This window comes from Cucumis sativus, chromosome 7, assembly GCF_000004075.3.
Source record: "Cucumis sativus cultivar 9930 chromosome 7, Cucumber_9930_V3, whole genome shotgun sequence".
Lineage (NCBI taxonomy): Eukaryota > Viridiplantae > Streptophyta > Magnoliopsida > Cucurbitales > Cucurbitaceae > Cucumis > Cucumis sativus.
The window spans coordinates 16,193,145-16,206,452 of NC_026661.2; the positions used below are offsets into that span (position 1 = coordinate 16,193,145).

General features: G+C 29.2%; 1 protein-coding gene across 1 annotated transcript; it reads right to left on the minus strand.

Moving 5' to 3' along the window:
* Positions 1–10,529: 10,529 nt before the first annotated feature.
* LOC101213552 (cytochrome b561 and DOMON domain-containing protein At3g25290) lies at positions 10,530–13,082 on the minus strand. Its single transcript, XM_004149272.3, has 3 exons — positions 12,379–13,082; positions 12,026–12,280; positions 10,530–11,266 (listed from the first exon to the last, which is right to left on the minus strand). Exons 1-3 carry the CDS (start codon positions 12,985–12,987, stop codon positions 10,979–10,981), a joined length of 1,152 nt encoding a protein of 383 aa, XP_004149320.1. The 5' UTR covers positions 12,988–13,082; the 3' UTR covers positions 10,530–10,978.
* Between the last annotated feature and the right edge of the window lie 226 nt (positions 13,083–13,308).

Consider the following 13,308-nt stretch of genomic DNA (forward strand, 5'->3'; position numbering starts at 1 on the left):
AGCAAAATATGTCTCTGACTCATTAATTAGTTGATATGGTATTACTGATTCTACCACATATTCCTCAACGCCCATGGATCCAAATGTGAGGCTCACTCCTTTTGATGATGTTCCTATTGACAACTCCACTTTGTATCGGCAGCTTGTTGGCAACTGATTTATTTAACTGTGATCCGTCCAATTATTGCGTATGTAGTTCACATTGTTAGTCAATTCATGGCTGCTCCTCGTACCATTTATTTTACTGTTGTAACCACCTAATTTTATCCTAAATATTTTTGTTATTTTTTTTAAAAAAGAATTTTTTATATAATAATGTTTTTAAATTTTTTTTTAATTTCTTTTAGGAAAAGAAAAAAGAAAAACCACTTTAGTAATACCACATTTAACTTATTTATATTCATTTTTCTTGAAAAAAAGAAATCAATAAAATTTTCTTTTTAACTCATTTTACGAAAAGGAGAAATTAACTTGTTTTAAGTAAAAAAAAAAAATCTATTTATTTTAAGAAAAATAAATCATTTTATTTTTACAAAAAAACTCATAATATTTCATTTATTTTATTTTAGAAAAAAATAAATCATTTTTGTTTTTACAGTATCCCATAAATTTTCATTTATTTTATTTTAGGAAAAAATAAATCATTTTTATTTTTACAAAATCCCATAATATTTCATTTTAGAAAAAATTGAAATTTATTTTATTAATATGATATCAATTTTGATTTTATTATTATTATTTTTTTTCCAATGTGTGGTACTTCCCAAGTCTATAAATAGGACTTTTTGTCCTTTGGAAAATGGGAGAAAATTTTCTTACAAACAAATCTTTAGAGAAAGTTGTTAGAGAAAAGTTTTTTTTAGAGAATCTATATCAATTCGGAGAAAAATGTCTGCAAAAGTAGTTTTTTTTTTTTAGTAGATTTACCCTTTTTTTTGTTTGTTTGGTACCTTTTTCTTTTATGTTTCTCTTAAGCAAACCAAATCTCGTTGTAAGAATTTACTCTCCAAAGATCCACACTTATCAACGAGTAATTTTCTTTGGAATTTGAATTTTTTTTCTCTTCTTTTTTTTTTCTTTAAAGATAGAAGAAAGAAAAAGAAATATATAAGATTTTTGAATGAAAGAAAAAGAAATATATAAGATTTTTTTTTTTTTGCTTTTTTTTATTTTCATTGTTATTTTTTTGAAAAAAAAAACCTTATTCTTTTTTTTCTCCGTAAAAAGTAGAGAAAAAGAAAAAAACACAAGACTTTTTTTAAAATGATCTTTTATTTTCTTCTCTTTAAAAATAAGTTATTATAGTTCCAGTAGTTACATTTTAGGCTATATATCATATGTACCCAGATGTTAGATGTAACTACATGAGTAAGACGATAATTTTTGGCCTAGTTTTGTACTTACGAGCAATTTGTGAAGGATCATTACATTGTTGATTGGTTATATCTAATGGACACAAAAATATATCTACAATAAGAAGAGTGCAATTGTTCGTCTTCAGTGAAATGATTGATAGTTAATGAATGAAGATTAATTTAATTAAAGAGTTTAATTAATTAACCTCATATCAATGGAGCTCCAATATGTAGGTCCATAAGATCTCCTCGTTAGCTTAATAAGAATAAATGACAACTAAATTTATTTTGATTTAAATTTAAATTGTTCAAATTGATTAAAGAAAATAAATTGTATATGATACAATTAATATAATGTATTTGATACATTATAATATAAAGTTTTTATGAGATAAGTTAATATTTAAATATGATTCAAATAATAATAATAGTATCAATAAGATTAATAAATAAATTATAGGTTAAAATTAATATCAATCCGATTTATATTAAAACTGTAAGTCACATGAGATATCTAAACCATTGATTATATTATATATAATATAAACAATATTTGTATTATATGATATATAAATTGTTTGAATTTATATTTAATTATTTTATTTTAATTAATATATTTTTAACCCTTCATTATAATATATATGATATAATTGAAGGGAGTTACTCTACAAGAGGGAAAGGGAATAAGTTATTTGATAACTTCCCCTCTATCTCTCTTAAAAATGGTTAAGATTATACATAATCGAGATTAACCTCTCTACTCCCTACTCTCCTCATTTGACAATCACTCTTTAAATTCACTTTGAGGATAAGAAGAAAGACTTTTTACCTTGAGAATAACGAGGAAGATTTCATTGTGTTCTCGAGAGGTTTAAGAGTTATTGAAAGATTTTACAAAAGTTAGTTTAATTTCTTTTTCCATTTCCTCCTTACGACCATGTTTGATGCTTTTTTGTTTTTCAAATTAAATTATTTTCGTAGGGCATAGGAATTCCATTCCTTAAATAGTCATAATAGGCTCCTCCATGTTAGAAATTAAAGAGCTAATATCACAATAAATGCCAGTTTCAGTTAAGGATCTTCAAAGACTCAACTATTTTCTCGGCATATATAGAAGTATGTTATCCTGACAGAGGGGATATTAAGGCAAGGCAGTCCATTAGTTTAAGTCGTAGTCCAAGTAAAAAAACCCACAAGTGCAAATAAATAATTAGCTGGGCTGTTACCGCTACTGTTAACTTGTCTTAAGACTGTTTTCCTTAATATAAGGGACAACTTTTCAATCACACCAGATATGAACAACTTTTCTCTTCGTAATTCCCTTTCTTTCCACATTCAATTTTATGAGATTGCTCACAATAACAAAAGTCTCCTCACACGCCCAATTCATCCCATTAGCATATTATATGATTCTGATATAGTAATTTCATTTCTTTCTCTCTTCTAGGGTTAATTCTGTTGTTTTAGAACCATTTGACTTAACCAAATCTTCTCTTCTCTCCATCCCTTTGCTTCCCAATAGACTTCCTTCCCTTTCAGCTATTGTTGTTAAGCTTAATTTCTAATTCACGTAATTATATTTCCACAAAATTCAACATTACCAAAACACTTACAGCCATCCTTAAACCGATTGCTTGCATTTGGAAATTATCAAAGAAATTAGTTTCTTCCCCTTGGTGGAGAGCCCTTTAATTCGAATGAGTTACGTTTTTGGATGGCTTTAAAACACTATCATTTTATATAGTTAAGAATTAGACTAAACAGTCAACCGTATTTCAAATATAATAAAATAATCTAAAACATTTACAAATATAACAAAATTTCATAGTTGTATCTATAATATACTACTATCCGTGTCTTTCTGTGTCATAGATAAACTGTGATATTTTGTTATATATATTTGTAAATAATTTTAATAATTTTTAAAAACATTTAACCCATTATCTGGAGTAAGCAAAATAAAACAAATTATTTATAAAATATAACAAAATTTTAGATTCTATCAATGATCGACATTGATAGTTTTTGTTTCTATCAATGTCACATATAAACACCTATCAGTGACTATTAGTGATAAAATTGAAAATTTTGTTATTATTTATAAATATTTTAATTAAATAATTTTTTTAATATTTAAAAAACAAAAACAAAACTCAAATCATATTCCTTTTATTATTTTTTTAAATAATGACAAAAGAAAAAAAGCAAATGAATAATAAGGAAACAACTTTTTTCAAAGGAAAATTAAAAAAATAAAAAACGCGTATAGTTTTCTAAAAATTAGAAATAAGAAAAAAGAATAAAGATAAGGATTTTATAAAGTTGGTGAATATTTAATCCTCAAGTATTTGCATGGAAGCTTTAATTTTTGATCAATTAGTTGGTGATTTATTTGTTATTTATTATAATTTTGAGTACATGGCTCATGTTAGCCCGCAAGTCATTTGTCAATTGATTTGCCTTTTGGTGTAAAATTTTTTGGAATGTTTTCTTTTTATACAATGGAAAAGCATTTATTTAGATGCCCCCATATAACCAACCTTATCATATATAAAATGCCAACCACTAATTTTCTTGGTTTATTATTACGACTTTTTTTCTTAGACGAATATAAAAGAAAAAATTGTTGTTTTATTTGCTTTTATATTAAATCTTCTTTTGGGAACTAATCATAATGTCTATATATAGGTATTCCCAAATGTGTGGATAAAATTTGGCATCATCTTTAAATAGTTGTATTTTATTGTTGTTGTTTTATTTTCATATGCATTCATATATGTAATATTTGCATGAAAAATGCTTTAAAAAAAAAGGGATTGTTTAAAAAATATAACAAATCAACAAAATATTTATCATATATAGAATAATTTAAAAAACGTACAATGTCACGGATTATAGTAAGATAAGCTATCATTCTTTTACAAAATGATCATGATAAGTTATCGTGTAGGAAATTATGCACAATCGTTCGTATATTTATACATGATATTGTATCAATTCTAAACAATCGTGTAATCTTAGTACACGGTCGTGAACCAAGATCGTTTAGATATTGGTACACGATCGCGTACCAAGATCTAAACGATCGTGTATCAAATCTAAGCGATTTTGGTTCATGATCAAGTACCAAGATCATTTATATTTAGTACAAGATCGTGTACGAATATTATTTACATTTGGTACACGATCGTTTACCAAGTGCTAAGTAATCGTGTACCAATATCTAAATTAACAATTTTTGTTCAAGATTGTGTACCAAAATCTTTTATATTTGTACACGATCTTGAATCAAGATCGTTTAGATATCGATACACACACGATCATTTAGATCTGGAAGAGAAAATATATATCACAGATAACGAAGAATCATTTACCAAGTGGAAATTTGAAGAAGTGAAAAAAGAATAATATATATATGAGTGATGAGATGAAGAAGGAAGAAATTCTATAAGAGAAAATTAAGAAATCACGAACAAGAACAAGTGAGAATATGAAGAAGAATAAGTAATAATATGAAAAGAAGATGAATAAATGACAAAGAAGAAAGAAGAAAAAGAAGTGAAAATTTGTTCACAACATTCAAGGAAAAACTTGAAATTTATGAAAATATCGTGAGCTTTTTTATTTGGTTGATTACACGGGCCATAAATATTTTGGCATTTTGTTATATTTATGAAAATTAACCCAAAAAAATCTAATTATTTCATTAAGAGTTGAAGTTGGGTTAAATCACATCATCAAAAGATATAATTGCATCAATTTAAACTATGTAATTTTATATCTAAATCAATTTATACAACTTAAAAATCAATAATGTACAATATAGGTTGTAAACGGGATGGGTTGGGAGACATTCTTAACCCAACCTATTTCTCGGGTTGTTTGGATTGGCAATCCGAATAACCCAAATTAAGTTTTCAATCCAACCCGTAATATATGGGTCGAATTGGGGTTGGATTGTCGGGTTGTTTTTTTTTTATCTTTAGAATTTAGGGTTTCGTGCAACCTTTCATGTTTTTTCCATTTTCAGTGTGTCTTAAAGGCTAATGTCAAATGTCAATATTTGTGTATAGATAATATAGAACAACAGATCAATGTGTTCAAACCAAAAATATAAAAAGAAAAATCATCTCAAAGCATTCAAACATCAAGCACTATTCTTCTCATAAATAATAAAAACACATTAGACTCTTGTTGGAGTATTCAAAGACCTTAACAATGCTTCAAGAGATCTTAAGCACTCAAACACACAGGTGTACAACCTGTTTTAGAACAACATCTCATTCAAGTGAGGCTATACACTCAAAAGCCAAAGCCATCAACCAAGACATTTCATTCAGAACTACGAAACCCAAATAGCACTCACAACACAAAAGACAGCAGGGTCGTCACATTTTTTAAAATGAAAAAGGAAAAAAGAAAAGAATAAAAAATGGAGAACAAAGAGAAAAAAAGTAGACAATACAACTCGAAGACGAATGGGGAGATGGAGAAATTAACATGTATATACTTTGTTTCATTTTCATAAAAGGAGACAGATGGTGAAGACGAACTGCAAAGATGAACTGGGAAGACAGGAGATGAGGGATGGACGACGAGGAGAGGAGACAAAAGATGGACGACCAAGAGGTAGATGGACGGCGAGGAGAGAGGAGATTTGAGAAGAGGAGAAGATGCAGCGGGAGGAAGAGAAATTGAGAAGAGAGGAAACTTAGGGAAAGGCACGTGCGAGGAAGAGAAATTTTAATTCGAATTGGGTTGAATTCACCCCAACCCAAGATCCAATCCAACCCAACAAAATTCAATATGAATTGAGTAATCTGAGTTGTCGGGTTATTCAAGTTATTAGTATAATAATATATAGTGTATTAAGAAGAATAGAATGAATAGTTTGATTTTTCACTGATTTGGGTGGTTTGATTCCATGTCTATTGTTTTTTGCTAACTATGTTTGAAAAGTAGTTGTTTGTATGCAGGTGATTTCAGGTTGATTTAAAATAGAATTAAATAAAAATAGTTATAAGTCACTTAGGGGAGTTTATATTTGGTTCATTTATGCAAGTTTGTATTTAAAGATTTTAATAATATGAACTCTGAGTTGTTGGATGTAAATTAATTTGTCCATACAAAATATATTATGATTATTGTATATAATTATTATTATTGTCATCATTTAACTCGAATTGACTATCATTATTAATATAACCAAGCCAACCAAAATATAATTCAATTGGTATAAACGTGTATAAGGTGAGAGTTCAAATCTATCAACTCCAAATGTTATTGATATATATATAAAAGTTTAATGCTCGAAACATTTATAGTGTTGGATGAGGTTGATGGTTTAAATGACAGAGTCTACACGCATGTTCTTTTCTATTTCAATAAAAATAAATAAATGAATACCCTTATTGTTGTTAACTTATTTTATATGCTAATTGATATATATCATTCCTATATAAAAAAAAAACGTACTTATTAAGGTAACTCGTCACATAATTGTAGATGTCAAACGGAAAGTACAAACAAATATCAATGAATCAGAGAAAGAGACACGTAAATTAGTAACATAGTTCAACGATATACCACCTACGTTTGAAAGACAATGTGCCCAGAAAAAATAATCCACTAATATTAAAGAATTAAACAATTTACAACGTAGTATTTATCTACAGTACTCGACTACTATAGTGTCTCGCATAGAGCTCAATACACTGATCACATAGACACCTCTAGATGTGAGACTTTCTTTCATGTGTGTTTAGGCTCTCTCAAAGTGTAAGATTCCCTCACCTTCCACGTGTTTACGCTTTTCCTATAGGTGATAATATTAGTGGTGTATAATGGGGTGTGAGTCTCCTCTCAACGTTGTTATCTTTCTTTTAAGTCAACGAACTCCATTTAGTGCAGAAGAATCTTAAAATATTAAGTTATGTTAATATGTTAAAAGTTTTATATAATATAATGTAGTCTTATGTAAGGACATGTTTACCTAACTCTGAGTCAAAATTAGTATAATCATAATCTGATTTCATTCATAAACTAATCCTAACAAGTCTCAACTGCAAACGTAAATAGTATTGACTAGTTTTGAGAAACTATATATAAACAAAGTTTTAGAATATCTTATCTTATTTAATAGTTGTTTAAGAATTAAAACATTTTTTTTTCGTTTTGAAGAGAAGAATATTCAAATACTTGTAAAGAAGGTGAAGAACATAATATTTAAAAACTATATCAAACCAAAACAAAAAAAATGAAAAATGAAAAAAATATATATATAGTGATTTACCAATCCGTCAACTTTTTTTTTCTTCTTTTTGGTCTACTTTTTTCTTTTAAAAAAATCTAATTAGCAAAAGAAAGAAAAAAAATCATGATTTAATTTAATTAGTGCAACGAGCACAGTTCAATTTATAAGAAATGTGATTTTGAAGTTTAAAGTTTGAATCTTTCACCTTTAAATTGTTGTACATACTTAGAAAATTATAAACATGATGATGATTATCATAATAAGTCAATAAGAATTGTCCGCGACATGTTCCAATAAAATTTTGATCCTTTCTTCTCGAAAGAAAGTTATGTTTGAAGATTTTATTTAATTCTTCTTTTTTCTTCTTTTGTTTTGACGCGTTCTAATTCTCAAAGGTACTACAACAATTCAGAAGTGATTTTAATGATTTTAGAGAAAATTGTATAAAATTTCATCTTAAAACCAATTGTCAATAGGCAGAGTAACTTATTAACTTTTTCAACTTGAGACAATTCAAATAATTTAAGATAGTGCATTCTCGATTGAATCTAAATTTCTTTTTATTGAACTAAATTTCCATTTGAAATATATGGGCTTATAAACTAAATTTGATAGTATGAGATTCCTTCTCAAAACCAATTTGTATGGAATGGGTAATCTATCTATCTTATAAGAAATGTTAGCTTGATTGGTTAATTTTTCTAATTCAAAATTCTCAATCAACAACAAGGTAAATAGCTTATTTGAAATGACTTTTTAAATAGTTAAAAAATAATTTTAGGTATTTTAAAAACAAAAGGCAATTTCAAACTAAGTGTATAATAATAGGGAAGTGAAGGAGAGAGCTATAAGAGGGGAAAAATATATCACTCATTTTCATAAGGAAAATATCATTAATAAGAGAGCTTTATATTATATTGTCTTTTTTATTATGTTTATTTATTTTTCTTCTTTTAAAAGTTTTTTTTTTTCTCATGAAAATAATGAACAAAAAAGGGGACAGACAAATAAATAAAAATTGAAAAAAATCAAAAAGAGGGAGAAGGAAAAGAAATGAAAATGAAAAGCATTGTGTGGAAAGCAAAAGAAAAAAAAGGGACAATAATTTACACTTTATTAAAACTAGTTAAAGCAAAAACACACTAAATAATTGCACTAATTATTTAGTGCAAAACACCTTGATAATAACAAATAGGTCAACTCAAATAAGAAATATTATTAAGATTCATAAGTTGATTCAATTTAAATTATACTATTATTTTTATATCTAACATATCAATTACTTTTAAAGAAAAATATATATTACGTTCTTAATATGAACATATTAACATTTTTAAATCTTAACAATCTCCAAGACACATAATTGGTAGTTGATAAACAAAATTTGTAATTTAATTTTCTTTTTAACGCATCTAATACTTTTGTGAAGCCTTAGACTAAGTCTCTTCTAAATAAAAACAAAATGGCTCATACTCTAATATATCTAACTTAATTGTTGATTCATAATTTATTACGGGTCAAATTCTTTTTAATTTTGTTAAATATTTATTATTATTATGGGGTGTGTTCGATTAGTGTGGGATGCACTAAAACGTTACGATCTTAATTAATTGTTATCTATGTTAAGCATAACACAGCTGATTTAGGCACAGAGTATAGTTTGAATTAGGGAAAGAAAAATAAAATTTTAAAAAAAATGTTAGGAGGCAAAGCAAAATTGATTTAAAGAATTTGGTTAAGATGGGTGAAGGGCAGGTGAGATTAGCAAGTTTTGTAGTCACATTCATAATGAATTATTATATACTCTTTTTTTGTTTGGTTGTATAATAATTATGAAGAAAATGGGAAGAGATAGGACCAACTTTCCACTTCCCACTTCACTTCATCATTAATTAATTTCATTACTACTCAAACATACTTTTCCTTTTCCTTTTCCTTTTCCATAACTCTATATCACATTTCACATTTAATTTTAAGTCTCTTTTAAAACCACTTTTCTTTTTTTTAATTAGCGCCCTCTTTAGTTTAAACAAAACCTTTGTTTTTAAGTTTCTTTTCTTAAAGATAAAAGAAACTCTTTATTTAAAAGTTAGGTTGGGTATCAATCTTTCAATCTTAGTTTCATGTATACAAATATATATACTACTTAGCATGAATTTTAAAGTTGGAACAATCTTTTTCTTTTTTTTTTTTAAGAAAATAAATAAAACCAGGAACAAACTAGATAAAACAAAGATGACATTCTGTTCAAGAACCAATTCTTAAAAAAAAAAATCTTCAAATTCACTAGGCAGAATAGAAACAAAAAAATAATTGTGAGGAACTTAGACCTATGGTGACGCAAGGCCATGAGCAACCCTATTATAAAAAAAAATAGGACATGTATGTATGGGGCATGAAGAATAATACTCTTAACAACATTTGTCATCTTGGGTAAATCTAGACAATTCTTTTTAAAAAAATCTAAGTCAACCTTGAAAGAGATTAGTAAATCTTCAAATTTGTCGCATCTTAAAACAATAAGAATCTTCAAATCTTGGAAAGCTTTAATCGATCAATTTTGGCAAACAACCTTGAAATATGTGATTTTCGAGAGTAAGGAATAATCCAACCGATTTATACCACTTGCTCCAGGAGTTTTACCAATCAATGTATACAAATTAAGATGCTTACACATTTTGAGTGTGAAGTATTATTGTTTGTTGAGAAAAAGAGGGTGATGTTGGTGTTATCAAGGACACTCACAAAAATAGCATTACTTCCTTTTTATGTTTGCAGGATTAAGGGACATGTTCAACATTTCAAAACTTGATTAGGGTTTAAGAAACTTCATTTTTTTTGTTTTCTTAATGTAGTTTATAAGTAAAAAAAAAAAAAGAAAACAAAAAAGGAAAACTTTGTAAGGTGGTTGACAATCAATGTGACAATACACATCTGTTGAATTCATGAGAGAAAAAACACAAATACACTTTGAATTCAAATCCACACATTTACATTCTGATAACAAAGAAAGCTTAGAAATACTTACCTCAAAAATTTGAGTATAATAAACAAATATGAGACTGATCAAAGTTGAGTGAGAGTACTATAGGAAAAAAAAAATCAAAAAAAAAAAAAAAGAACAAGGAAAATAAAAAACAAAAAGAATAGATTATACAAACAACTCTCATCTCTCCCTTTGTCTCAATGACTAATTAAAACATATATTATAGAATGAAAAAAGGATAAACATGATGAGTTAAGTAAAGAAACAAGGGTATTAGCAGCAGTGACCATAAGGCATCTAACAGATGGAAGACAACGGCGTCTACTAATGGGATTCTGCATCGAATGCTTTGGTGGATTTGTAGGTAGATTTTCTCGTCGTCATCTACTGATGGGTTTCGGTGTCGAATGGTTTGGTGGATTTGTTGGAAGATTTTCTCTTCAAGACCACAACCCAAGTGAAGGCTTCTAAAATGATAGCAATGACACCGACGACAGCGATAACGATGACATAGGCAGACTTCCATTTGCGGTCGGGGTTGAGCATGTTGAAGCCTTTGAAGACGTTGATGATGCCAAGAATGAGAATTGAGTACCCGATGCTGTGGTGATATACGTTCCAATACACTCTGTATTTGTGGTCCTTCTTTGGTCTCAAGAACAATGCAAACATCTGCCACAATTTTGCTATATACATCAATACCATTTCTTTCTCCTCATTTTATTACCCAACTTTTGTTTAATGCCTAAATCTTTGCTGCATGACAAACTCTCTTCATCATCCTTCCCTGACCAACCAATAGATTTTGAACTGATGCCGACCACCCCCATTGGTTTATTGGTTTTTAGTAAGCACATAAACTGAATGGAATGTTCTTACCAATTTTGGATTCCCCTCAACTATGGTTATGACAATTACTGAATGAAGGTTCTTAAGAAGTGGTAAATAGATTAGAGAGAGGTTGACAAATTTTGCTAAGTTTTAAATTTTTATATTTTGTGATTTTAAAAAACGCTTCAAAATATATAATCTTCTAAAGGCTTAAAATGCAAAAATAGGAAGAAAAAAAAATGATAAAAAGCATTTCTCTTTCTATTACTTTAAAATTTAGAAACTGTTTGAAAAAAATAAAAATGATAAACAATTCGTTATCGTATTTACATTAACGTATTAATATATTAATTAAAAAAGTATAAGATGTTCAATTTAAGAAAAATCTGTCAAATTAAATTAAAATATTTGAATAAAAAACGTCTTTTTCTTAAAATATAATTTCCTAATTCCTTTCTCCAATCACCGTCAAAGTAATTTCTCAGTGTTACTCACAGAAAGAACAATTTTCCCGGAAAATTTGCAGAACTCAGAGAAAATATCGAAACAAAACCAATAATTTCTCAAGCAGAGGAAATAATAATTGGGTTGAAGAAATACCTGCAAAGTGGCCATGGAGAAGAGGGCAATTCCGATGTTCCGATGACCGTAAGCCACAAAACCCTCCGATTCACTCCCAAGCTTCATTCCAGTCCCCCAACCAGCTACTCCAATGGCGTATGCAGAAATCTGGCAAGAAATATGAAGATAAAACCACGCCGGATCTGCAGACGGAAAAACCCTAAGGTATCTCGCTATCACTACGCCAGTCGGAAACAAAAGCCCCCAACTCACCGCGTTCAAAACTCCATGAATCTGGGGAGGGGGAAACAAAAGTGTCAAATAAAGAAAATCGAAAAAAAAAAAAAAACATTCCAAAAATTTCGATGACAAATAATCGTTAGAGATGGCACATTTTTCCTCATTGTTCGCGAATCCACTTCACCACTATTGTTGTTCGTCACTTCACCACCAGACAAACCTAGGGTTCCTTTAGCGTTGAGATTGGCGGGTTGAAAAGGATGAACCGCCAAAGTAGTTCCATCCACGGACGGGCCAGCTTGCCAGACCTGATTAAGCGTAGTAGCAGAGGTTGGAACCTTCAATTTGGCAAAAATGATGAACTCTCCAGCGGAAGACTGAGCCGATGTATCCCAAACCTCGAAGGAAAGGTTAGAAGGCCTAATGGAGCCATAAGAGGCAACATTGTAGGTACGAACAACAGGAATGCCGGCGTGGAGGTAGGCAACGAGAGCCTGAGAGCCAACCATGCCGGTGGAGGTGGGATTGATAGCCCAAGCGATCCATCCAGTGGATTTAGCAATGAAGGCAAGAGAAAGAGAGGAATTAGAGGAATCGTAAGTCCAATGGAGGAAAGCAGAAAGAGAAGGGAGATCGGAGCAATGAGAGTAGAGATTGTTGTTGGAGAATTTTCTTGAAGAGCAGGTTTGAGAAAAAGCCGGGGAGAAATAGAGAAGAAAAAGGAAAAGGGAAAAGAACAACCCCCAATTCGAGGACACCATTGAAGAAGGAGTGGGGGAAGGGAAGGAAGAGGAGAAGAATTGGGGGCTGGGGGGGAAGGAGATTTTTGGGGGACTGGAATGGAATATAATTTTAAGTATAGAAAACGAAATTATTTTGGTTTTTAATAAATTGAGCGGGGGAAGAAGTATGCTATAATTAGAAAAATTATAATTAAAAACAGAGGTGGGGATTTCTGACACGTGGTGGGAGGATCTTCGTCTGCTGGGGTGGCACAGCCATGCTTCTCCCATTTTTGTTTTCTTTTTTATTTTCTCTCCAACTACTTTAGTTTATTACCATCAAATTACATTTTCGTCCTT

Bases quoted from the DNA above. Each gene is read 5' to 3' on its own strand.
- LOC101213552 (XM_004149272.3), bottom strand. From the start codon at position 12,987: ATGGTGTCCTCGAATTGGGGGTTGTTCTTTTCCCTTTTCCTTTTTCTT. The intron at 12,281-12,378 runs GTGCCATCTCTA...CCCCCTCCCCAG, and splicing joins CGCGAACAATGAGGAAAAAT to ATTCATGGAGTTTTGAACGC. The intron at 11,267-12,025 runs GTATTTCTTCAA...AAATTGTGGCAG, and splicing joins TCTCCATGGCCACTTTGCAG to ATGTTTGCATTGTTCTTGAG.